The sequence below is a fragment of the Carcharodon carcharias genome, chromosome 1 (assembly GCF_017639515.1).
Source record: "Carcharodon carcharias isolate sCarCar2 chromosome 1, sCarCar2.pri, whole genome shotgun sequence".
NCBI classification, from domain to species: Eukaryota; Metazoa; Chordata; class Chondrichthyes; order Lamniformes; family Lamnidae; genus Carcharodon; species Carcharodon carcharias.
The window spans coordinates 200,389,475-200,416,842 of record NC_054467.1 but is presented as its reverse complement, the minus strand read 5'-3'; the positions used below and the strand labels follow the sequence as shown (position 1 = coordinate 200,416,842).

At 41.1% G+C, this 27,368-nt stretch overlaps 1 protein-coding gene across 2 annotated transcripts in view; it reads right to left on the bottom strand.

The window, feature by feature from the left end:
* dcaf12 (DDB1 and CUL4 associated factor 12) overlaps positions 1-27,368 on the bottom strand; it is a 154,739-nt gene that overhangs the window by 92,794 nt on the left and 34,577 nt on the right. For both annotated transcript variants that reach the window (XR_005943541.1, XM_041191776.1), the window contains exons 2-4: positions 16,177-16,431; positions 12,124-12,336; positions 11,634-11,694 (exon numbers count right to left, since the gene is read on the bottom strand). Coding sequence is in view for 1 of the 2 variants with exons in the window: in XM_041191776.1 (XP_041047710.1) it covers positions 11,634-11,694; positions 12,124-12,336; positions 16,177-16,431 (529 nt within the window). In the remaining variant the exon portion in view is untranslated. The remainder of the gene's footprint in view (positions 1-11,633; positions 11,695-12,123; positions 12,337-16,176; positions 16,432-27,368) is intronic.

The following is a 27,368-nucleotide window of genomic DNA, read 5'->3' as shown; positions in this document are numbered from 1 at the left end:
GCAATCTGTAGTCTTAATATGCCAACAGCAGTAAGTGACTGCGACTGGGAGTACAAGTGGTCCCCAGATTCTAAGGGGAACTTGGAGGGGAACTTCCAGGAGATGCTCCCATGTGCCTGCTGTCCTCGAAGCCGGCACCAGATAAGTGTGTGTGGGGAGGGGAGGCTCCTGGCAAGGAGTATTGGGAGGTGAATGAGTGGGAAAGGGGGGCCTTGACAGAGGGGCCATGGGGAGAGGAAGCACCCGTGTGAACAGACCTTGGTGTGGGAGTCTGATGTAGAAAGGGGGCCCTTGAGGGGAGCACCGCCACCTCCACCATCCCCTGCCCTTCCCCAACCAAAGTCTTAGAAGAGTAATTTGCTGGCTTCCCCCGCCCCTGCACTCTTCTTGCCAGCCTCAAAATTGAGGCTGGAGCTGGAAGTGGTCCTTAATTGGCCAATAATGCTGCCTGATCTGAGTTTTTCCATTATTTTATAATTTTATTAAACAACTTGTTAGCTTTTGATAATTAATGAACACTTCACACCAACTGTTTCAGGAAGCCTTGCTCCCTGGTGCTTGGCAGGAATCCTCTGACATGTAATCTCCCTTCTTGCTATAACTAGAGAGATAAAAAGAGGCAGACATAGGCAGGCAACCGGTTTTTTAAAACAAGGCTGCAATGTCAAATTTTGTCCAGGCTTGCAAGAACAAAAGAGAATTTTTTTTAATATTCATTCATGGGATGTGGGCATTTCTGGCTAAACAACCATTTATTTCCTATCTCCTAATTGTCCTTGAGTTGGTCATCAGCTGCCTTCTTGAACCACTCAATATGGTATAGGTACACCCACAGTGCTGTTAGGGAGGGAGTTCCAGGATTTTGATCCAGTGACAATGAAGGAACAGCAATATATTTCCAAGTCAGGATGGTGAAGGGCTTGGAGGGGAACTTCCAGGTGATGTTCCCATGTGCCTGCTGCTCTTATCCTTCTAGTTGGTCGTGGGTTTGGAAGGTGCTGTCTAAGACCTTGGTGAGTTCCTGCAATGCATCTTGTAGATGATACACACTGTTGCCACTGTGCGCCAGCGGTGGAGGTAGTGAATGTTTGTGGATGGCATGCTAATCAAGTAGGCTGCTTTGTCCTGGATGGTGTCAATCTTCTGGAGTGTTGTTGGAGTTGCAGTCATCCAGATAAGTGGTGAGCATTCCATCACACTCCCGACTTGTGCCTTGTAGACGGTGGACAGGCTTTGAGGAGTCAGGAGAGGAGTTGCTCTCTGCAAAATTCCCAGCCTCTGACCTGCTCTTGTAGCTGAAGTATTTATATGGTTAGTCCAGGTCAGTTTCTGGTCATTGGTAAGCCTCCAGAATATTGATAGCGAGGGGATTCAGCAATCGTAATGCCATTGAATGTCAAGGGGCAATGGTTAAGTTCTCTCTTGTTGGAGTTGGTCATTGCCTGGCACAGTTGTGGCATGAATGTTATTTCCCACTTGTCAGCCCTAGCCTGGATATTGCCCAGGTCTTGCTGTATTTGGACATGGACTGCTTCAGTATCTGCTGAGTAAAAAATGGTGAACATAGTGGAATCATCAATGAACATCGCCGCTTCTGACCTTATGATGGAAGGAAGCAGCTGAAAATGGTTGGGCCTAGGACACTACCCTGAGGAACTCCTGCAATGATGTCCTAGAACTGAGAAGATTGGCTTCCATCAACCACAACCATTTTCCCTTGTGCTGGGTATGACTCCAACCAGCGGAGAGTTTCCCCCCCTGATTTCCATTGACTCCTGTTTTGCTAAGATTCTTTGACGCCACATTCAGTCAAATGTTGCCTTGACGTCAAGGGCAGTCACTCACCGCACCTCTGGAGTTCAGGTTTTTTGTTCATGCTTGAACCAAGGCTGTAATGAGGTTAGGGGCTGAGTGGCCCTTGCAGAACCCAAACTGAGCATCAGTGAGCAAATTAGGAGTTATTTTGTTTAAGTCAAGCAGAATGAACCACTGCTAATGTAGACGGTATATTATTTTGTACTGTATGTTTCAACAAAGTAAATTGTTCTGATTGAGTTCAGTGAGTCTAACCATAATTGCTGCTTTGCATGTTAACTTGCTGTAAAATAAATCAGTGCAGTGAATAAAATTTCTCAGGACACCTTTGAAAAAATTGGACATCCATGCAGGAGCATCTGATATATAATTCATATCACATTGTTACTCCCTGGGTTATTTCATGATGAGTAGGTACTGGGCAGCAAGATTCTATTCTGGGCATTGGATCTACTTGCATGAGAAACTGAAACAGTATCGATAGCAGGACCTGAATTTTAGCATGCTCTCAGATTAAAAGAATGCCATATATATGGATCTGCGGAAAGCATTTTATGAGATTTGTTTTAAAAGAGAAGGCACATGACAATGATCTGCATATAGCCAGCAAAGTAAAGGAATGGTGAGAGGGAAGGGAACAAAAGGTTTGGATAAATTAATGATTTTTGTTGGCAATACGTAGTAAGTATACTCTAAGGACTTTTTTTGGCTTCTATTCATATAAAATGCTTTGAATTTAGGAGCTAGAACGCATAATACTGAAGTTTGCTGATTGCAAATTAGAATGTGTAGCTAACTCTAAAGAAAGCAGAGTAATAGAGTGGGCAAATGGATGTCAGATATCGTTCAATACAGATAAACATGCAGTCGTAAATTTTCAGAACAACAATAAAATAAGTAATCCCTAGATAAATCCTACTTCAGAGTGAAGAAACAATGCGATTTGAGGGTTGCAGATCTAGAGGGCAGAATTTAATGGTTGCAGCTGTCGGCCCCGTGCACTGGGTGGGGGTCAAATGGCAACCTTGCCATGGCCATTCCATGCCCTTGACCTGATTTAATGTCAACCAGGCACTTATGTGGTTGGCAATGGGGTCCTCAGGCAGGTGTCCTGCCCCGAGAGCTGCTGGCCAGAAGCTCACCAGAACCAGAAGTGGTGTCTTCTGCTGGGACTGCACTAAGCCCAGGCTGAAGATTGTCACTGCAGCCCTGGAGGAAAGGTAGATGCCGGGGGCGGGGGGGGATCACTGGGGCCAGTCAGGGAGGCCCCAGTGATTTGGGGTGGGGGGCTTATTTTAAACAGCATGCAGGGGTCTTCCCACATGGGCAGCCCTTAGGTGCACCAAATGTAAAATTTTTACACAGCATTGGTTACATCCAAGTTACAGTACTGCATGTAGTTCTGGACATTCCATTGTAGGAACTGCATTAGATCTATGCAAAAGTGGAAGGTTTACTACAGCCATATTAGGAATAAGAGGTTATAGTCATGGCAAAAACTTTAATAATATTCTTCTAGTAGAGCAGAGAATAATGAGAAGCTAATTGAAAAGATGTTTATAATAACTAAAAATATAAAAACATTTTAAGTACTAAGAAGAATTAACCAGACCAGGACTTTCTCACCAGTTCATTTTCTTCCCCCAATTTTAAAATATCAATCTTGAACAGTTTTGTCACTCACCATTACCAAGCTAAAGAAAAAAAACCCAAAGTGTAGCTCTCTCCTTTTTATCGGTTCCTACAGCTGTCTGATAACTGTCATATGCCTGTGTAGATCTTTGCATAACACTCCCATCTTCTCAGCTTTCATCTTAGCTTGGGCTTTTTCCAGATGGGTAAGTAGCCATAGCCCACGAAGGTCCAAAGGCATCTCTCTCCAATAGAGACACAATTGGTTATATGTAGCTTGAACGACACCACTCTGCAAATGTGAGGCAAGGATATTGCCATGCTATTTCTTTCCAAGGGACTGATTCTTAGTCATATGGAATACACGCTCAATTCATCATAACTGCCTTATTATAATATGTTCTATTAACAGTCCAAGCCATTCCTTCTCGTTACTTTAGGACTGATCATTGGCTTTCAATCAAGTCGCACCCTCTTTATTACAGAGCATCATTACAAGAAATGATGCAACTATATGAAAGTATCAGCAAAACATCAAAGCTCACATATTTGAAGTCAAATTCAATTGGTTTTGGTTATGACACAATGCTCAAAATCTTTCAAAGGAGCTTTAAACTCAAGCAGAATACAGAATTCAAAATTGCTTTATGTTCAAGACAAGCAGCTGAGACCTTCTAGGTGGTCTGCAAAACATGGCCAAATTACAGGTAGGCAACCACCCAGGGGACCATTGGCAAGAGTAAGCCAGTGAACGGTGTCCAGAGGCGTGCTCTGCTTCCTGTGCACTCATACTTCATTCCTTGTCTTGCGTCCTATTCTCTACCTCCCAGTGGCTCCCCTTGTACACTCCAACTGCACACCCAGCTCCCCTCATACTCTCTAACCTGTCTCTTGTTCTCTGCCTGGTTTTGCTGCTATCATGGTGTGCTTCTCCATTGCTCCTACTTCACCCCTGCTCCCCCTACTCCATGTTTTGCTGCCCCTAGGCCCCTGCTCGGTCCGTGCTACTGCCAAAGATAGACAGGTACTGCAATGAGAAGCAAACGCACCCAGTTCACTAATACCTGTAGTAAATACCTATTCTCATTAAAGCAGTGTGCCACAGCCAGAAGATAGGAAGGAAAATATCTTATATCTATGTCAAACTGCTCCTTTATAAAATTATTTTTAAAATGGACAAGGCTTTACCCTGACTAGCTATGACTTATACCAGAAGAACTTCTAACCTTCAGACAAAACAGCAACATGTTAGCAATAAAAAGACACTAATGTATCCCACCCCTGGAACTGTACAAAGCCTCTTTACATTTCTAAAGAAGAATTCTAGCCACCGGAGACCGTCTGTCTGCAAAGGACAAAAGGGACCCTGACTCCTCTATAAAACACCTCAAGATTCTAGATCTGGGGAAAGACATCCTTTGACCAAGACCCAGAAGTGGTGGGAGGTATGTCACTTGAGCTCCCCCAAGCTGCCAGAAACTGTAATATTGCAGTGTAGAATTGAACCCAGTCAGTCTACTATTTTATCATCTAACAGGTAACAGCAGAAACAGCTCTGTCCAAGTGAAGTGTCTGACCTTCGTCTATACTGTGAACTACTTGAACATTGAAACTCCTGTATCTGTGCCTTCAAGACTGATTCATCCTTACGAACCTTCTCCCATCGCGGAAGTCCTCACTTCTGGAATGTTGGACCGCCTTACGACATTTTGGCCTTGGCCTACAAACCTCTGAAAGAATACGCCAATGGACTCTTGATTCTGGACTTATGTGAAACCATAACGTTTATTTTTATCATGGTCTTGCCTTGTGCCCCTTGTTTTCCCTTATCCCTCTTTTATTGTATGAGTGTGAAATAGGGCAGACGTTGCAAAACCCCTTTCCCACGTTGTGTGTATGTAAAATAAACCAACTCTCTTGTTTCACCTTACCTCAAGTTTGCTGTGGGGTTATTCATAGAGAATTGGATAGCTCCAAAATTGAAGGGTTGGGAAAAACACACCACCACTTATGAAGGGGGAAATCAAAAATCAAAAACACCTTTCTGTTTACAGAAGGGTAGTGAGGGGAGAAATCAGGGCTGTTAAAGTTAATCCCCCCTCTGGTCGGTAACAATTGTTTCAACATTCTTTACAGGTAACACTTTCATATTACAGCTATTATACAGTGTAATTTAGCTGGGAGGGGTCTGTGATTATTAATTAATTTGAAAATGGGTCCTTCAACCAGAAAATTTTGAGAACCACAGTCTTCAAGGAAACCTATATTTTATTATGAAACTGGATGACATTCACATTTTTATCCAGAGGTCCTGCAATTGAGTACAGTCCTTGCAGGCTGAGAAGACAACTTGTTTGATTTTCTCCAAAAAACATTACTATGAAATGGCTGCTAGGGAACTACCAGAGATGCATGGTGACTACTTTTTCCTCCATCATAACCTGCACCGAAGCAGGCCAATCATCTCAGCCCCAGGGCATTGCTGAACAGTTTCTCAGGGTAGTACCCTAGGCTAAACGATCTTCAGCTGCTTCATCAATAGCCTTCCCTCTATGATATGCTCAGAAGTGGAGATGTTTGCTGATGACTCCATAGCGTTCAGTGCCATACACTACTCCTCCTGAAGCTGTCTGTGCCAACATGCATCAAGGCCTGGAGAACATTCATGCTTGGGCTATTAAGTGCCAAGTAATGATCATCTCCAACAAGGGAGAATTTAACCATCGCCCCATGATATTCAACGGCATTACCACCGCTGAACCCCCCCACTATCAACATCCTTGGGGTGGAGGTGGTCACCACTGACCAGAAGCTTAACTGACGCATCCACATAAACACTGTGGCTACAAGAGTATGTCAGAAGCTTGGAGTTATGCACTGAGTAACTCACCTCCCAACTCCACAAAGCATGTCCATCATCTGCAAGACACAAGTTAGCAGTGTGATGGAATACTCTCGGATGAGTGCAGCTCTAACAACACTCAAGGAGCTTGACAGCCCCCTTTTTTTTGTCAGCTGGTCCAGTACCTTAAACATTCACTCCTTCCACCACCAATGCATCATGGCTACAGCATGTACCATTTGCAAGATACACTCCCGCACCTCATAGCTTCTTCCAAACCCACAACCTCTACCACCTAGAAGAACAAGAGCAGCAAGCACATAGAAATGCCACTAACTGTACATTCCCTTCCAAGTCATGCACCATCGTGACTTGGAAATATATGTCATTCTTTCCCTATTACTGGGACAAAATCCTCGAACTCTCCAACAGCACTGTGGGAGTACCTATACCACACATACTGCAGCAATTCACCATCAGCTTCTCAAGGACAATTAGGAATGGACAATAAATACTGGCCTTGCCAATGATGCCCGCATCCCATGAAAAAACAAAAAAAAAGAGTCCAATAGTTGGCTCACCCTCTCAAGAAGCAGAAGTCACCAGCTAGTTCAATGAGCGTATAAATAAAAATCTAGCAAGAAAGAGAAACAAATTGACTGCACATGGTTGCTACGGATTAATATCAGGAATTTAGGTAGTGGGAATCATTTAAGAGCAGATCATTCAATTGTCAAGCCTGCGTGTCAGTTTTCTTGTGAATTCTTCTGGATTCACTCAGTTTTTAAGGGTGGCCAATTTATAAAAGAAACCTTTCAATTATAATTTATCTACCAAATAAAACACACTATTTAGAATAAACAGTAGCTCCTGTGGCATTGCTTATGTTTTGTCATAAGTCTGAAGCTTGATTTAGCAATCAAAGCAGCCCTTCTGTGAACACAAGTTCTTGATGTAAATCAATTAAGTGCAATCATGATAAGTAAAGTCCTGCCATCCCCAAAGCAGAAGAGAGCAGGCTACACTTGACCTGGTATTGAGCAAAGTGATAGGATTAATTGATAATCTCCAAGTGAAGGCAACCCTAAGTAGCAACGATCATAATTTGATTGAATTTTACATTCATTATGAGGGAGAAATGAGTGTTGAAGTCTATTTTAAACTTAAATAAGGGTAAATAAGGGCAATTATGAGGGCATGAAAGCAGAGCTAGCTAAAATGGACTAGCAAATGAGATTCAGATACATGTCAATAGAAGCAGGCATTTAAAGGGATATTTCAGAATATATATGTTCCAATGAGAAAGAGAAATTCGAAGGGGAGGGCCCACCATCCGTGGCTAACTAAAAAAGTTACAGACAGCATCAAACTTAAAGAAAAAGCATATAATTACACAAAGGCTTGTGGCAGGTCAGAAGATTGGAAAGAATATAAAGAACAAAGAATGATAAAAAGATTAATAAAGATGGAAAAATTAAAGTATGAGAGAAAGCTAGCTAGTAACAAAGGCAGGTAGTAAGATTTTCTATAAATATTTAAAGAAAAGAGTTAAAGTGAGTGTTGGTCCTATTGGAAGTGCTTCTGGGGAATTGATAATGGAAAGCAGGGAGATGGCAGATGAGTAAACAGGTATTTTGCTTCATTCTTCACTATAATGGACACAAGTAATGTCTCAAAAATAGCTGTAAATCAGATAAAGGGGGGGCGACAAAGGGGGTAAAATGGGGGATTTAAAAAAGGGGATAAAAAGGCAATAATGTTTTTTTCTCTCATTTCTCTCTTATTTCCTTTCCTTTGCATTCAGCCAGCACTTATTCGGGATCCTGCCATTCACACTTCCTCGAGACATATCTTTTATTTCTTGTCCCAATAACACCCCCTTTGGCTATTCACCTTCAACAACCTTTTGCCATCTAATCACTCAAGCCCTACACCCTATCTCTGATGTTCACTTCTGTTCTGCAACGTGGAAGTGCCTTAACAGATTTAGGACTGGTGTAGGTCATTCAAAGGTGTCACTAAGCAAATGGGAATATACAACCAGCCCGACAACTTGTGAATGTGGAACTGAGCCACAGACTATGCAACATCTCCTGCAATGCCTATCGCCAGAGGAACCCTGCACTGTTGCAGATCTTGCCGAATTCAACAACAAGGCGCAAAAATGTGTCCAGTTCTGGCTGGGCCATGTATAGACTGCCCGTGGACACGATAAGATAAGAGACTTCTGTTCTTCTTCCCTTTCACTTGCTAAAAACCTATTATATTTCTATTTTTTTTTCTTTATTCCTTCATGGGATGTAGTCGTCACTGACAAGCCCAGCACTTGCTGTCCATCGCTAATTGCCCTTGAACAGAGTGGCTTGCTAGGCCAATTCAGAGGGCAGTTAAGAGTCACCACATTGCAATGGGTCTGGAGTCACATGGAGGCCAGACCAGGTTGAGATGGCAAATTTCCTTCCCTAAAGGACAATAGTGAACTAGATGGGTTCTAACAACAATGAATGTTTCATTACTGAATCTAGCTTTCAATTCCAGATTCCTTTCTTTATTAATTTGAATTTAAATTCCACTACCTACCATGGTGGGATTTGAACCGATATCACCACAGCATTAAACCTAGGCCTCTGCATTACTAGTCCAGTGACATTACCACTACGCCACCATCTCTCCCCTGTTCAATCGAGGCATTCAAGAGGGGATTAGATGATTATTTGAATAGAAACAATATGCAAGGGTATGGGGAAAAGGCAAGAGAATGGCACTAAATCATAATGCTCATTTGGATAGCCGGTGCAGGCAAGATGGGCTGAATGGCCTCCTTCTGCACTCTAACAATTCTGTGATTCTGTAAAATTCAATTCACTCATCTCCATAGATGCTGCTGAGTATTTCCAGCTTTCTTTAAATTCTGATTTTCAGCAGCCACAGCATTTTTCACAAATATCCACAGTATCACCGCTTCCACCACTGATGTTCTGTGGCTGCAGAATATATAGCCAACAGGATGGAGTGCAGCAATTCACCAAAATTACTTCAACAGCAAAACGTCCCTGACCTCTACCATGAGAATGAAAAAGCAGCAATGTCATGAGACCACCACCACCAAGTTTGCCTCCAAGTCTCATAACCCTGACCTGCACATAACGGTTCCTTCATCATCACTGGGTCAATATTCTGGAATTTCCTAGCAAACACCATTGCAGAAGTACCATAACCACAAGGACTGCATTGATTCAGGCAGGTGCACCTTCTCATGGCAACTAGACATAGGCAATAAACGTGTCCTCGCCAGCATCACCCACATTGAGAATTTAAGAGTTTACAGCTGTCAAAACATTATTTAGTGTAAACTTTCTTCATTACAAAAATAACTGAGCATTACTTTTAAAGAACCGCACATTGTGTGAACACTATCTTTAAATAACATGCACATCCAGAGCATAATCACTGGGCATTATTTTAGTCACTCAGTAAATTAGATGAACTTCAAAAAAAACTGCACAGGCACATTCCCCTTGTGAAACTTGGCTGCACACTTGTTTCTCCTGCATATTTTCCCTCAAGCACCAAGCAGTTTGCTGTGTTTTGAAACACATTCACCAATTCAGGGTTCATGGAGACAAGGAAAGGAAGCAGTTTTGTGCCAATGACTTCAGGCAAAATTTAAAAGTTTTTTAAAAAATTTGGATCATGGGGCTGAGGCTGAGGCACTAATCAGGCGGATAACTAAAGCATCAATTCAGTTAGCTACAGTTTGGATTATCCACTGTAAGCAGGATACAAAATGCAGTGAAGGGTGAAGTGCACATTCATTAAATCCTTACCAGAGTTATGAAGAGAAACTTGAGGAGTTATGTTTTTTTTCCACTGCAGCTGTGAAGCTTTAAGGAGAACCTGCCAGAGATTGCCAAGATTACGGCAAAGATTTTGCAATAATAATGAAGAAGTTGAAAGTGTTCAATGTCATTACTGCTCTGAAATTGACTGAACTTCTGGAGTCCACACATGCACATTTAAATGTGGAAATACAGAAGTCGCTATCAGTGACTCAATCTTCGCTATTGAAGCCCCCAAGGGCTGCAATCAATTAGAAATCACTTAACTGATGAGAACTTGCCCTTTTTTGCTATTAGTCTCACTGTAAGAGCCCCTTCCGAGTGAGGTGTAACAGGGTTTTCAATAGGCTAAATTCATAATTACTGCTGAACAACCTCACCTGTACCTAAAAACTAATTTTATATTCGTGGAATGTCAAATTTCTATTATGATGAAAACACATTGAGAATAATTTTCAAAAGTTTATAATATTTCAGCCTCTACTTTAATCTGATGTGTATGCCCCAATCTTAAGTTTGCTCTCTTCAAAATGATACTAAAAAGTAAAGGATGATCATGGTTTGCGGTTATTGGGCACCTATTCCTCATCTTGGGGCCAGATTCAAACTGATTTCAGGAAAGGCAAAATCTACGCCACAGAAATTGCTAGGTCTTTGTGAGCAGTTTTCTTTGCCATCAGCGGCAAGAGCTGCCGCTTTGCTGCTGACCACAAATCTTGGGCCTATGATGTGGTAAATAATGGCAGAAAATTTTCTTCATACAGATGTCAATTAGAAAATGAAATTCTCTACCACAAAACATTATTGGAGCTTGATGTATAAATTCTTCTGACACAGAATTTACCCAGTTGTGTGAAAAAAGGGATGAAAGATATGGAGAGCAAGCAGGAGAATGAGGTCAGTGAGGTCAGATTAAGTAGCTCATGTGGAGAAATATATGGTCAGGATCTGATTGTTCTATGCTACAACATTTGATGATTCTATAATAGCTGACAAAAAGCGAAGCTCCAAGTAACTAGTAACAAATCAGTAAATGCTTTTGACTAAGAGTCAATAAACAAATGTTTAGCTTGACCTGACACAGGAGGAAAGCCAAATAAAGAGAAGTTATATTATAGCACATAATCAAAAAGATGGGAAAGAAAGAGTAAATACTGCATACGCATGTTCTGAGACTGATGCTCGAAAAAAGGTTGAGCATGCTCAGTTAATTTCAATTGCATGGAATTTTGAGCTCACATCATAAGGTCCTGTGTGGCCTTAAAAAATAGGCCTAACTTTTGAGCCTCAAATATTATTTTACTTGGTGGGGCTGAAACTTACAGCATTATCTATATTTGAAGGACAAATACCATTCTGCATCCTGGCTGACATCTTTTAAAAAAGTAAACTTGCAGAATATTGCAGTCATGGTGCATATTTTTAATGCTGGCCATTTCATTGCAATTAATCATTTTAACAAAATTCAGTTGATCAGCAATGTAGCAAACTTGCTTGAAACTCACCAGAAACAGCCATTGTATCACTAACCCATGCAATCGAAAAAATCCAGTCTTTGTGTCCATCCTAGAAAAGACCATTTTCAAATTAGTCCCACAGTTAAGGAAACAATCTTGTTCACAGTCTTAGTCAGTGATTAAATTAAAAGAAAATTAAACCCGAGTATTGCTGAAAAAGGAGACATGTCGAAGCTTTTCATCTTACACTCATCAGGACACACAAGAATACCAATATAAGGGGAGGACAAGAATTTCTAGTGCATGTGAAAAGAATGTCGTTTCCCCCCTCACGTTGGTAGTCTTGCAAATGTCCTGATTAGTGCAAGTCAAAAAGCTTAGACATGTGTCTTTTTTTTCAGCAATACTTAAAATCAACCCCACTGTTTGCTTACATTTGAGGTATGAAGCCTCCAAGTTAATATTTTAAATTTAAGCTTCAACTATCACCTGCACTTCAACAAGTGATCCTCTGCAATTTAGATGATAAGGAACTTACATCTCCCACACAAACAGGATCCAGAGTTGGCAGTCGATAAACGGCAATGCTGTTTGGGTTGTCTCCTCCAGTAGCTAACAAGGTACGAGAAGGGTTCAGTTCAATGGCATGGATACCACAACCTTGTTGATCCATGACAACATTGGGCTGTTCTCGATCCTTCAGCATGGGAATTTTTGTTATCTGACCAGTCATAACATCCATCACTAAGAGCTAGAATAACAATAGAAGAAATTACAGCGTCACCCTGCATTTTAATTTGTTTTTTTTTAAATCAGCTTTTGAAACAAAGCTTTGTGTAAAATGGGCAGATCATCTTATTCCTACTCAGTATTTGTAAAAAATATCAATTTCATACACATTAGAGAACTGGGTAAAAATGGGTAGTACAGCAATTATAACTGACTACTTTTCGTGCACAGAGTTACATTCAAAGTTTTGGTATTCACACAAGTTTATTTTGCTCTATAAAATGAGTAACTTAAAAAATTAAGAAAACATGGCCTAGCGGATGCCAAGTGGGGCTGGTTAAAAGTGTGGTGCTCAGTGTAGCAACAGCATGAATTCAGCCCCCATGGCTGGCTGAGGTACTTCTTGGAGCCTGCCTCTTGTAGTTCCCTTACTGTGATACCATGACGTCGTGGAAAGGCGATAGAGATGTGCTAAGAGCCTTGCTCAGCAACCCTTGGAAAACCAAGGAGACAGGATGAAGAGGGGAGGTGGGGGGAAGTGCATGCGCGAAGAATTGGTACCTCGCAGATCGCAGTTTTGATTCTGGAACTGTGCCAAGTTACCTAATCTCAACTGGGCAGTAATTAGGATGCCACTGTTACAAGAATTTTTAGCACATAAACAGGCCATTCGGCCCAACAGCCTCATGCCGGTGCCTATATTCCAAACAAGCCTCTTAGCACCCCTCTTTTTCCAATCCCGTTACAATATCATTCTATTCCTTTCTCCCTCATTTTATCTTGCTTCCCTGAAATGTATCTAGTTGCCTCAACTACTACTTGTGGTCACGAGTGCCAAATTCTAACCACTCTCTAGGTAAAGAGGTTTCTTCTTAATCCTCTGTTGAATTTATTAACCTCATATATAATCCCTAGTCCAGTCTTGCTCACAAGTGGAAGTATCTTCTCCACAGCAATTCTGTCGTACCCTTTCGACCTTCATCAGGTCACTCCTCAGTCGTCTCTTTTCTAGGTGATAATGAGAGTACCTGAATGCCACAAGAGGTGCACCATAATTAACCTCGCAGGTTTAAAACAAAATCAATTCTAATAAACAAACAAGAAAAATATCATTACATAAAGTTCGGAATTGAGCTGAGCAATCTCGCAGCTTCAGCCCTGATTTGACTTCTGTTTGTCCCTCCTGATCATCTGTGCAATGACGACAGTAGCTGCAGCCAAGTCCAGGCGCCGCTCAATGAGACGGAAGAGAGATGAAGATCGCTGCTTGCTGAGCGCAGTTCGCTCAGCTCTCCATTCTCCTGTCACTACGTCCACTGTATATTTTGTCTCCCTTACATTTACTGCATAGGCCATTTTCGTCTCCACCAGGTGCTCTTTTATTAACAACCCTCGCTCCTTGAATCTTCTCAATGCTGTACGTCACCAGTGACAACTGTAACACATTCAGTTCTAGTATCTCATGACTTTTCAAACTGTGTTTGAACATATACCAGTTCTGTTTCAGATTCTGCTTTCTTTCTGTCATATTTTTGTTATTAATAAAACATTAATGCGGGCACTGAGAGAAATTTGGGGGGGAAATTATAAGGGCCGTAAAGACAATTATGTTCTTTTAATTTTCACTATAAACTTTTAGTAATTATAAAAATAATGGGAGTTGAAGGGGAAAAGGCCATTTGACTGACCACTGGGGCTGGCTGAGGGAAAATTGGTGAGGGAAAGTGTGGGGCTGGGGGTTAGGTGGTTGGAGCTCACTCACGTGGAAGGAAAAAGGGAGTGGGAGTTGCATGAGACCAGTATTTTCTGTAATGCTAGGATAGTAGCAGTAACATGGTGAGTGGGAGTAGCATCAAGAGATTTTTTTTATACAGGAAAGATAATGGCGGTGTGTTATGGGGGCTGTGAAACTTACAACATGGGGATTAGAGGCTCGGGAGAGGATTTAAAAGCGAAAAAGTTGAGAACTCCTGTTTTAAATTACATTGCTCAAACCATCAAGTTTAAAACAAAGGTATTATGTTTCAACTTCTGGTTTCTGCACATAGTGAAGGGTATTGAGGCTGCACAGAAGGTGCAGAGATGGTTGACCAAGCTGTACTGAATTATGGAATTCTTGGACACAGGAGAAGCATAGTGGCAATGTGCTGGAACAGCAATCCAGGAGCCCTGACTAATGTTCTGGAAATAAGAGTTCAATTTCACCACGGCAGCTGGCAGAAGTTAAATTCAACTAATAACAAATCTGGAATAAAAGGTTAGTCTCATTAGTAGTTACAAAACTACTGAAATGTCATTAAATCCGCCAGGTCCGCTAATGCCCTTCAGGAAAGGAAATCTGCTGTCCTTATCCAATCGGGCCTGCATGTGATTCCAGACCCATAGCAATATGGATGACTCTTTGCTACCCTCTGAAATGGCATTTATACATCTAGACTGTATAAAACCGCTTGAGAAAAAAGCACTGTTGGTGTATCTACATCATATGGACTGCAGCAGTTCAAGGTGGGGGCTCATCACCACCTTCTCAATGGCATTTAGAGATGGGTAATAAATGCCAGCCTTGCCTGAGACACTGATATCCCAAGAAAAAATAAAATAAAGTTAGATACACAGACAAGGAGATGTATGTGATTCGGGATCTTAAAATGAGGGAAGGATTGGATGAAGACTAGATGGGTGATTTGAAATGATCATCAAAAGTCATGCCATAAAATTTGTATGCCAAGAGATGAGATGCCACAGATTTCATTCCATAGAGAATTTCAACCTTTTGAGAAAGCAGCAAATTCAGGTAGTGAGTCTGGTGCCACTGCAGTTTTCAAAATGGAACTCAGCAGGTTCTGTGACAACAGAACTCTGCATTAGAGTTTAGTTGTGAATATGATCAGGCATTCAGGACTGGTATCAGGAAGCACTTTTTTGGCACCAAGTTGAGAAGAATAAATTTGGTTACTACAGGTCATATTGACCAGTGCGAATTAGTTGTCAATTGAAGAAGCATGGGTGTTCAAGGGGCAGCTATCAAAGACATTTGATAAAGGGCCTGACAACAGACTGATTTGGAAAATTAATATTTTATATCAAAGGTACGGGGTTATCTTGGGTACATAATTGACATAATCATTTGTCAATGATGCAAAACTTCAAAATGTCTTAAATAGTGAGCAGACTTCAGCAGGGCGTATATGGTGAAACAGGCAGCCACAAAGACAAATGCAACGTAATATAGAAAAGTGTGAAGTGACACACTTTGGGAAGAACAACATGGAGAGATAGTATAATTTAAATGGTCCTCCTGTTCCTAATTGAGATAGTTATGATTAACAACAGTAAAATCTGCATATGTTCTACCATTCATTTAATCTTATACTGTTTAAGGAACAGGTAAACAAATTTAAATTCAAATTATAGTTAAGTGTGTTGTTACTCTGTGGCATTCACAAGTTGAAAAAGATCATGAGAACATTTAATGAAGCCAATAAACTCAAAGTGATGAGTTTGCTAGCCAATCCTCAGAAATGATACAAATTTACCTAGCTGTCTCGGTAAATGAAAGCACCCTGGAACATAGAAAACAAAGACTCAGTTTTAGAAGTAGTTGATGAAGTTGAAGAAAGTTCAAGTCAGATTCAAAAGTGAAACCATCAATTACATTACCTGGGTTGACCCAACTTTCTCGATTTAGAAAGTTTTTTTTCAAATAAAGGGCATTGAGGATGAAAAGGAATTTTAATACTGACTCCTAAGTCCTGTCTCTCACCACCTCTCAATCTTAAAACAATAATCTGTAAAATTATGAAAAATATTTCTAAAGTTTACTGACATGGGAACTTAAGATGTTTTTAAAAATTCCACTCACCGTGTTGCATTTTGTCCCACATACTACTTGCCGATGATTCAGCCACTGGGATGCAAACACCTTGTTCAGGGTTCCCAAATGAAACTCTTCCTCCTTCAAAAGGGCAGGTAGTCTGTGAGCTGCATAACCACGTAGTGCTTGTTGGTAGCTCTGCTCATTCCGAAGCTTAATCTGTTGACCTGCGAGGTAACAGACAAAGGACTTCTTCACAAGCGGTAGTTTCTTCTTTTTACGTAGTGTGTGATCCTGGCTGCACTGTTGAAGGAAAATTTAAATGTATTTAAATACATTAGCTGTTTCATTTAATTGGTCAACATTTTTTATTAAATAGCAACAATTAGTCTTAAGAATAACCTTTGCTAAGATAACCAGTTTGTCAAAGTATTTAATTAACAGAAATCAAGGACTGTGAATATATGACGAAAGCTTTAAACGGTAATTAAGCTATCACTGTTATTCTTTTGCATACCATTATTAGTCTATATCACAGGCCTGCAAGGTCACAAAGAAATCATGAGCTTCAACACAAAGTGTTGCATGTTAACATTCTAAACCCACTTTTTCCCATGTATTCTTAGAAATGATCTGTTCCACTTATCTTCACAAAATATGTATAGAAGAAAAGGCCATTCAGCCTTTCTTCAAAAAGGCAGTGTATGCAGTCACAGGCTCTAAGTACATCTGACAAAAAAAAAAGAAATTCCAAGCTAAAGCACTGAAATATCTTTTTCTCCCCTTTCCCACCCAAAGATAATAGGCCAAGATATTGATCCAACACTGCAAACTACATTGTGTAGCTCAAGTCATTTGCAGGGTTGGAAACACAGTGGTCTAGAGAGAACACAATCCAAGTCTGTTACGATTCTCATGCCATTCTTAATCAAATATTCATCCTGTTTTATGAAGTGAAAGCATTATAAACCTTTAAAACCTCTGTGGTTGCATTTGCTTGAAAGCTATCACTTTTACATAGGTACCCTGTAATCTTGGAATAGTTTTCTGTTTAGACTGCACTCTCAGGGGCTAGAATTTGCAGTCAGCAGCAAAGCAACAGCTTCATTGCTGCCCCAAAGAAAACTGGCCAAAATGATCTAGCAATGTCAGTGGTATGAACTTTCCCTTTCTTGATATATTGAAAAAGGATAAAGGGGATCTCCAAGCATCTAGCATTGGTGATTGGTAAGCAGTCGATCACATTGATGTATTCTCAGACACCAAACTGGGAAGTAAAAACCACTGGATCCCTTCACTTTTCATTTTACATTTTTATAGAGGTCTACAGCACAGAAAAAAGCCCTTATGCCCATCGAGTCTATGCCAAACAAGTACATCACTATTCTAATCCCATTTCCAGCACTAGGCCCATAGCCTTGTATGTTATGGCATCGCAAGTGCACATTCAAATACTTCTTAAATGTTGAAGGTTTCTGCCTCTACCACTCTTTCAGGCAGTTTTACAGATAAGGAAATAACAGATTGGGCCAAACATATGGGATTAAAGTTAAGGCTGAAATAACAAACTTGCAAAATCGATTCTAAACATGTACAATTTGTCATAATGAAAAAATTTGGCACTCAAATATAAAGTTACACTTCCAAAGACAGTGCGAGTGTTGAGAAGTAATTATGAACTTAGCCCACCATTAAAAACGCATTTATATCTCATTCAACAGGATATAGCTCTTTCCAAGTGTTTTACAGCAAAATCAAAGAGACTAAGAGTGGACATTCTTGTCAGTTCAACGATTTGTAATTGTTTGCATTCTGGAGGGGCCTCAACAGCACCCCCTCCATCACAAACAGCAACTTCTGCATTTCTGCTTTTAACTATATGTGAGCGCTCCAGAAGTTGCTGCTAATTTCAGAGGAGTAAAGAATGGTGAATGCTGACATTTTCAGTGTAAGTTGTCTAAATTTACAAATATTCAAAATATGTGTTAGCAATTATGCAAGTTTTAAAGCAACTCATTTCAGTTTAGAATCAAATTATAAAAGTGCGAGATACCAATGGAATGCGAAAGGCCAGAAGAATAACCTTACACTTGAGGCTTGAAGAGATTTTTTCTATAATTTAATAAATACATACATGAAGTAAGCAAGCAGAGCATAATTCTTGCAAGTCGAGGTGCAGATTAACACAATCTGTATTTTTAAGTTATGCAGAGGAATGGTGGGATGGGAAATCATTATGATGTGTGAGATACTTGAACTTTCACGGATCCTCAGTGTTCCAGATGCAGCACATTTACTGTTAAACATTGGAAAAGTTAGTCTCTGTTGACTAGCTATCTATCATATTTAACAGCATTATTGGGAATGATATGTACTGTATTGGTATTCTCCCAAAATGGTAATACAAGGAGCAAAATAGTATTTGGGGACCAGGATCTCAAACCAGAGACTAACATCATGATTTACCAGGTAGTAGTGATTCCTGTGCTCCTAAATGCTTCAGATACTAGGTCAACATACAGTAGGCGTCTCAAAGCAGTGGAGAAATACCATCAGCAGTGCTTTACAAGATCTTCCAAATATAGTGGCCAGAAAGACAAAGTGCAACAGCAGCGTCCTCTCCCAAGCCAACATGCTCAGTATCAAGGTAATCATTACTCAAAACCAGCTCTGCTGAGCAGGATATGCCCGTTTGTACAACTGACACGAGATTCCCAAAGCAACTGCTCTACTCGGAACTCTGTCATGGCAGGAAATTCTCAGGGGGACAGAGGAAATGCTTTAGGGATGTCCTCCCTGAAGAGATCAAGCATTCCTACCAACTCATGGGAGTCCCTGGCTTGTGACTGGCCAAAAAGGTGCGTTTATTCTGTAAGGCACCAAACACATTGAGGGACTTCGCTGGGAGCATGCAGAGGCGAATTCGAAGCTTTGGAGAGAGTGCAGAAACCTCCAAACACCACCTGCCCCACGTGGCAGAGTGTGCAGGTCATGCTTTGGTCTTATCAGCCATCTCAGAACTCAAAGTGGAGTGAAATCAAGTCACCCTCAATCTCGAGGTACTGCCAAAGATCACTTGATACGTGAAGCACTGCCACATGTTCAGGATTCAAGAATAATGTAAAGACAGAGAAGTGGGTGATTATTTTTTAAATTTATTCATGGGATATGGGTATCACTGGCTTGGCCAGCATTCATTGCCTTACCTAATTACCCTTGAGAAGGCGGTGGTGAGCTGCCTTCTGGAACTGCTATAGTCATGTTGTATAGGTACACCCAATATGCTGTCAGGGAGGGAGTTCCAGGATTTTGACCCAGCGATGGTGAAGGAATGGCAAAATATTTCCAAATCAGGGTGGTAAGTGACTTGGAGGGGAACTTCCAGATGATAGCGTTCCCATGTCTCTGCTGACTTCGTCCTTCTAGATGGTAGCAGTCGTGGGTTTGGAAGATGCTGTTTGAGGGGCCATGGTGAGTTCATGCAGTGCATCTTGTAGATGGCGTACACTGCTGCCATTGTGCATCGGTGGTGGAGGTAGTCAACGTTAGTGGATGAGGTGTCAGTCAAGTCGGCTGCTTTGTCCTGAATGGCGTCAAGATTCTTGACTGTTGTTGGAGCTGCATTCATCCACGTAAGTGGAGAGCATTCCATCACTCTCCTGACCTGGACCTTGTAGATGGCGGACAGATTTTGGAGAGTCAGGGGGTGAGTCACTTGCCGCAAGATTCCTAGCCTCTTACCTGCGCTTGTAGCCATAGTATTTATTTGGCTGGTCCAGTTCAGTTTCTGGCCAATGGTAACCCCAGGATTTTAATAGTTGGGAATTCAGCAACGGTAATGCCACTGAATATCAAGAGGCGATAGTTAGATTCTCTCTTGTTGGAGATGGTCATTTGTGTGGCACAAATGTTACTTGCCATTTGTCAGCCCAAGCCTGGATACCACCCAGGTCTTGCTGCATTTGGGCATCGACTGCTTCACAAGAGCTGCTGCTTCCACAACAGCAGCAGAGCAAAACATGACTGATCAGAGCAGGAATCTCTCAAGTTGCTGGAGCAATCCATAAGAGTGTTTGACAATGTATGAAATGGACAATGACCCACTCTTCTTTTCCACCCTATCCACTCTGCCCCCTGCAACATAGCAAGAAACGAAATGATCAAACAACCAGCTATGTGTGGCCTCTAATAGGATCACCTGCAATGCTGCATGCCCTTTCTGTCACTGATGTCAGTGGCTGCCTTCCCCATTGGTGCCATGATCTGCATAGAGGCAAGACCTCTTTACCTTCTTGTACCCTATCGCTGTTTTTACCCAGCCTGACCTGCAAGAAGAGTGATAGTGAGTTAAAATTTTCCCTGCCAACAGTTTTAAAGATGTACAAGACAGCTGAGCATAGCGTGCATGATGAGAGGAATAAGGATCAAGTGTGACCAAGAGGGGATGTAACTGTGAGGGCAGTGGCAGGTCTAAAGTTTGAGAGTGTAAGCAGGAGTTCAATGAAATATTTTGTTGTAGTTGGAGAAGCAGCATGGGAAGACTTCATGGTGGTGCTACTAAAATAAAGCAGTACAAAGCTGTGCTACAAGACATGTGAAGGGGAACCATACCTTGACTGTCCTGGTGTCATTAAACTTTTTCCTGCACTCTCAGGAGTTCCTGGGAAGACTGTTGGTTGCAGTAGCTTGTTCTATAACCTCTCTGTTGTTGCCAATTCATTTACTGGTCTCCCAGATGGCAAGAAATTCCCCTTTCTATTGCTTCGTATGACTGAAAAGAATGCAAGGGTCCTCTACAAAGTCATTTTGCCCAGTCCTCATTTTTGACAAACCATTGAAAAGTGCAACTCCCTTTAAGAAAGGCTGAGGGTGCCTTTAAATGGTATTTGCCTGGCTGGATTTCCTATCTTTTCTTTCTGTAAGCAATGGTAGGTAACAGCTCACTGATTTTAAATTAAATCAAACCTCCTGCCAACTATGTCAGCTGTAAAATCGGATGCCCTGCCGATCATCCACCCTATATGTGCCTGAGACACATTCCCATGAATTGTCTCTGATTTTTCTTTCTACTTATGGAAAAGACCCTAATTTTACTCAATGCCCACCACTGAAGAATCCAGATTTGACACTCAGTGAAGAATTACAGTACTAATTCCTGTCCTATCACTCCAGAATTGTATCACCTCACTTCTCAGAATATGTGACTTTATCGCTGAATTCCCATGTACCAGAAATTTCTTTAGAGGTCATGTTTATATTTTTTGGTTCCAGCAAGAGAATTTTTTTCAGACTTGTCTATTTAATGGTGGTTTTTCATTTGTACTATGCCTGGCCTCGACAGCCATACCATATCCTCCACAGCAAAACTTATGACAGGGAAGGTAGACCTAAGATCACTGGGTTTTATGTTCCACCCACAATCGATGAGGAGGTGGGATTGCCAAAGAACCAATGTCACATCACAGCAGAAGTAGTTCTATTCATTGTGTCAAATTGCATACATTATTCAAATATAAATACATGGAAACAATATTAGTGTATAAAATTTTTGCCAGGCCTCTTTGGAATAGGCATTGGTTGGTCAAGTTATGAGACAGCCTTTCGGTAAAGCCGAGTTGTTTGAAAATCCCAGAGGGAAATTTTATATAACTGTCATAACCTATATTTTAAGTGGTATGTTTGAGATGCAGCTCTAAATTCAGGAATCAGGCCATCAGTTTTCAAGAGGTTTTATATTAAACTAAACGAAACATTTTACAACACATTAAACACATTACGCATGGCTACAAATTACTATCATAACTTTTAACAACTTCCCAAACTAATCTTCATTAAGGCAACAGCAACTCATAGGCTTTCAGCAGACACCAGGCAAGCATTTTCACTTTACCAATTCAAAATGAGGTTCCTTTCACTTTGGTTCCTGTGGAGATACTTTTAGACTAACAGCTACTTTGATCTTACATTGCCTCTGCTCTGCACACACGAAAACCGAAGTTATACCTAGCACATCCCATTGAACCTAAATTCTTATTGTATCACCAGCTCCTTTGTACTCCACTTCTTCTAACAATAAAACCTCTTTCATGGTACCAATTTTATCAATAACATAAACATGTTGCTTGGTCTCTGCTCACTAGGTGCCTGATTTCACCCCACTTCTTGAATGTTCTATTCAAAAAAAGTGCAAGTGCACTCTATCTCTCTGTTTACATCTCAAAACTAGTACACATCAAAGCATCCAGACTAGCTGGCTTTAATCCAATTAAGACACACCCACAGACTAAGCCACTATTTTAAAAGAAAAATATTTTCCAATAATATATACATTAATAGCTTCATGACAGGCCACTTTAGGAAGTCCAGTGAATAGGCATTGGGTGGCCACTTTAGGAAGTCCAGTGATCACCAAGATCCATAGGAAGGGCTTCCTCCAGAAGGGGAATCCAGAACAACTGTACCTAATCTTAAAATGGAAGTTACAAAAATGTGAATCCAGGACACGTTATTCACAAAAATGGCTCAGAATATGGAACACTGGACGAAATTTAAAGCCCTCCCCTGTGGCAAGGTTGGAAGGTAGCGGATGGGAAGCCTGCTGCCTTGCCTTGCCTTCCCACCTCCACCCTAATTAAGTCTGTAGCTGGAAGGCCCACAGAAGTCCTTCTCATCCTGCCGCCTTAAATGGGCAATTAACACTCACGTAAGGCCCTCATCGCATCCCGATGGTATGAACTCAGCAGCAGGCAGGGGCTTGCCATGCCAGAAACACAATAAACAAAGCCAGGTGGGGTTGCTTGTGGGCTCCCAGGGGGATCACTCATTCAAAGGCACTTAGTGCTTGATCAAAGGACCTGGCATGCATGTGCTACCAAACCCTCCTCCCCCACGGCTCCCCCCCGGGCCATCACTCACCTGTGGCCTGGGATCCAGCGACAATTCTAGGCCTTGGGTGGGTTTAGTACTGGCAGCAGCCACCATCTACCCGATGACACTGTTGCTCACTACAGCTGCCAGCCTCTGATTGGCCAGCAGCTCTCGGTAGGCGCGACATCTGTCCCTGAGCCAGGCCCGATTGTCCAGTTAAGTGCTTGGGTGGTACTTAATGTGGCAGGCCTTCACTAAAAGAGGCAGCACTGGGTTTCTACCACCTCTCCAGCAGGTGGGCAAGACCCCCGTTGCGTCCATTAAATCCAGCTCAGTGGTTCAGAAAGAAACAAAGTAATGGAGATTTCTTTTAAAAAAAAAATACATAAAGGCATTTAGATACATTAATAAATTGGGGCTGCCTTATTTCATAAGTTCATACAGGAATATGCAGACTCAATTTGCTTCGGAGATTTCCAACTACCCACGTAGCACCAAACCAATTGCATTTTCTCATACCAATCACTAGACAGGTCAATGTACTAACATCTCAAACCATTATTACTCCTGCAGCAGGTAACCACAGCCAGCTTGATTTTCTGTAAAAGAAAGCCTCAGGCTATTTACCAGTGATGCAACATGCCCCCACCCAAACACGCCCACAACCTTGCTCCCACCCTCAAACCCCATTTGGAGTGTATCACTGCTCAGCTCAATTCCTTGTTCACAGAATTAGTTCTGGAGTTAATACTATATTTGCATTTCTTTTTGCACTAAATTCAGCATTATTCTACCAGCACAATAATAAACTGAGAAATTATTTCCTCTATCTCACATAACAGAACTAAATTATACCAAATGCATCTCTTTAGAAAGTTAAAATGAACAACTCATAATTTTACTAAACTTAACTAGACAGTTTAAAATCCATTCAAAACCGCTTACTCTTATCAGTAATCCTTCCATATGATGCTTTTCCACATTCCCTGAAACTTCTGCGATCATCCAAGGTCCTGGTTTCAACCCCAGTCTGGCATTTTGTCTATTCCTGGCACACTGTACTAAGCAGCCCAACTTTGTAAGCAGCCTAGTCAAGCATAGCCCCATCCCTCCTAACCCAAGGCCATTTAGGATTTAAAATAAACCCATGAAATTCCCTAAAATCACAGTTCTTATTAAACATAGCTGTCTACTAGCATCCTTCTATATTTTGAACTGCACACTTGCCCATGTAAAGGTATCCCATGGATACCTGCTCATTTACTATTGTTGCCTCCCTGGCTGTAGGAATAGCTATGAATCACGGCTTTGCTGAAAGGGAGGGACTAATTTCTTTTTCAAAAGGGCCTGTTGCATAAACTGCATTTTGTTCTAGATGCTTAGTTAATTTGCGATTATCTGTAATGCTAAGTACTGTGGTTTACCAGTGACATTCAAACCAGTGTGGAAATTAAAGTTTACCACATGGAGATATGGAGGTGGACTTGGCACATCACAAAGATGAATGACATCACAAAGCTGACCAGACAATTCTCAGGTTTCAAAACTACTCGCCTCATTTCTACACGAGTACCAGTGTTAAAAATGGCAGTCATCGCTAACCATATGTCATGTAAACTAGATTGCTAGACCAGTAGTGTCAACATTGCTAGCTGCAGAGAACAATTGAAATAATAAATCACAATAGGCCCAGACTGACACCATCTTCGTCTGAATCCCTTTCCTCCAATTTATCTCTCCCTTTACAAATTCTATTACTCTCCCTCTCCTTTCTCATCCTAACATTTGTCCTCTTGTCATTCTTTCCAACTATGAAGCCAAATTAACTTGATAACTTTGTTCTTCGAGAGTAATAGTGCACCACTTTCTCCAACTAGATCTGTTTTATAGCACTTTACCATTAGCTAGCAACCAGACTATAACAGGTGAATATCACTCACTTCCACTGCACATTTACTGATGCACGATCCTTCAGTTTTAAATCTTTGGCGCAGCAATCCTATAACTTTGCTCCACATTTACATTTGTGCAGGATAGATAATTTACATTTCTTAACAAAAGCCACAGCACAAAAAGTGAAGAATCACAGTGAACAACTCAAGAAATATTCCAATGCTGACAATTTTGGAACTCTTCTCAATCAAATAAGGCGTTAAGAGTTATTGGAATACTCCTACATATAACTACTTATAACTATGTGTTCCTTCTATGCTTGAACTAAATAACTTGTGCTAGTTCAACTTGCTAGTAAAATTTAGGCATAAATATTCAATTATGATGTTTATTGAGTGTGTTAAATAAGACCATCAATTTAGGTAACAAAATTAGCGACTGCATTGGTACAATTTTATCAGTATGAACATTCTGAGGGTCCACCTTTCATATCAAAAACAACCAAGAAAATAATCTCAATGATCATTTTGATCACAACAGTACTGTCTTAGAAGTATCAGTTTGATTAAAACTTAGTGTTCCCCCTCAAGCTTCAATAGATATTGCATTTACTAGTCTTGTCAATTTAGATGCTCTCTCAATAAGATACAATTATGGTCCACAGAAAAATTTATGAACATGTCAATAATAATTAAATTCAGAAAATAAGTGAGCCCATTCTGCTCAAAAATTGTGTTTGAGATACAATAAAAAGTCAAATGCCAATTTTCTATTATTACAATGTCCTGTGTACTTTGTACTGCTTTACAAGTGTACATTTAATGGAAGGGCTTTTATAATCACAAATACTTGTTTGTACAAAGGTTTTATTCAATTAACTTTTAAATAAGACTTGCATTTATATTGCATTTTTCAAGGCCACAGAACATCCCTAAAGGCTTTACAGCCAATGAAGTACTTCTAAAGTGTTATCACTGTTGTAATGTAGGAAGTACAGCAGCCAATGTGCACCCAGCAAGTTTTCACAAACAGCAATGTGATAATGAGCAGATAAGCTGTTTTCATCATGTTGACTGTGGAATAAATATTGGGCAGGACACTGGGGATAACACTCTTGCTCTTCTTCGGAATAATGTCATGGGGTTTTTATGTTCACCCAAGAGGGCCTTGGTTCAACATCTCATCCAAAAAATGAATACATTAAGATATTTCTTGCATAGGAACATCAGAGCAGGAGACCAGTCAGCCCATTGAGCCCACTTCACCATTCAATCAGGTCATGGCTGATCATCTACCTCAATGTCACTGTCCCATGCTATCCCCATAATCCCTTGATGCCATTAGTATCCAGAAATCTCTCAATTTCTGTCTTGAACATGTTCAACGATCAAGCTTTCACAGTCCTCTAGGGTAGAGAATTCCAGAGACAACCACCCACTAAGTGAAGAGATTCCTCCTCATCTCAGTCTTAAATGGCCTGCCCCTTATTCTGAGACTGTCATCTGGTTCTAGACTCACCAGCCAGGGGAAACATTCTATCTACATCTACCCTGTCATGTCTCACATGAACTTTCTAAGTTTCAATGCGATCATCTCTCATTCTTCTAAACTCCAGAAGAGACAGGCCCAGTTTCCTTAATCTGTCCTCAAAGGCAATCCCACCAGTCTGGTGAACCCTCATTGCACTCCCTCTATGGCAAGTACACCCTTCCTTAGAGTATTGTGTACAGTTTTGGTTTCCTTATCTAAGTGCAGTCTCACCAATGCTCTGTGCAATTGCAGCAAGAAATCTTTATTCCTGTAAAATTCCCTTGCGACGATGGCCACGTGCCTTCCTAATTGCAATACTGCACTTGCATGCTAGCTTTTAGTGACTCAAGAACAAGGACACCCAGGTCCCTTTGGATATCAACACTTCCCAACCTCTCACCATTTAAGAAATGCTTTGCCTTTCTGTTTTTTCTACCTAAGTGGATAACTTCCATCTGCCATGTTCTTGCCCATTCACTTAGCCCTTAGCCTGTCCAAGTCCCCTTGAATCCTCCTTCCATCTTTCTCAACTTACATTCCCACCTAGTTTTGTGTCATCAGCAAATTTGAAATTACCACTTTTGGTTCCCACATCCAAATCATTTATAGAGATTGTGAACAGCTATGGCCCCAGCACTGATCCTTGCAGTACCCGGTTGCTAACAGCCTGCCATCCTGAGAATGACCTGCTTATTCCTACTCTGTTTTCTACCTGTTAACCCACCTCCTCTCTTTCCTACACTATGGGACCTGTAAATGAGTGGCACTGAGATTTCTACATTTGTTTTTAAATTCACTCATGGGATTTGGGCATCACTGGCAAAGCCAGCATCTGTAGCCCATTCCTAATTGCTCTCAAGTAGGTGATAGTGAGCTACCTTTCCAAACTACTGCTGTCTGTGTGGATTAGCTACACCCATAGTGCTGCTAGGTAGGGAGCTCCAGGACTT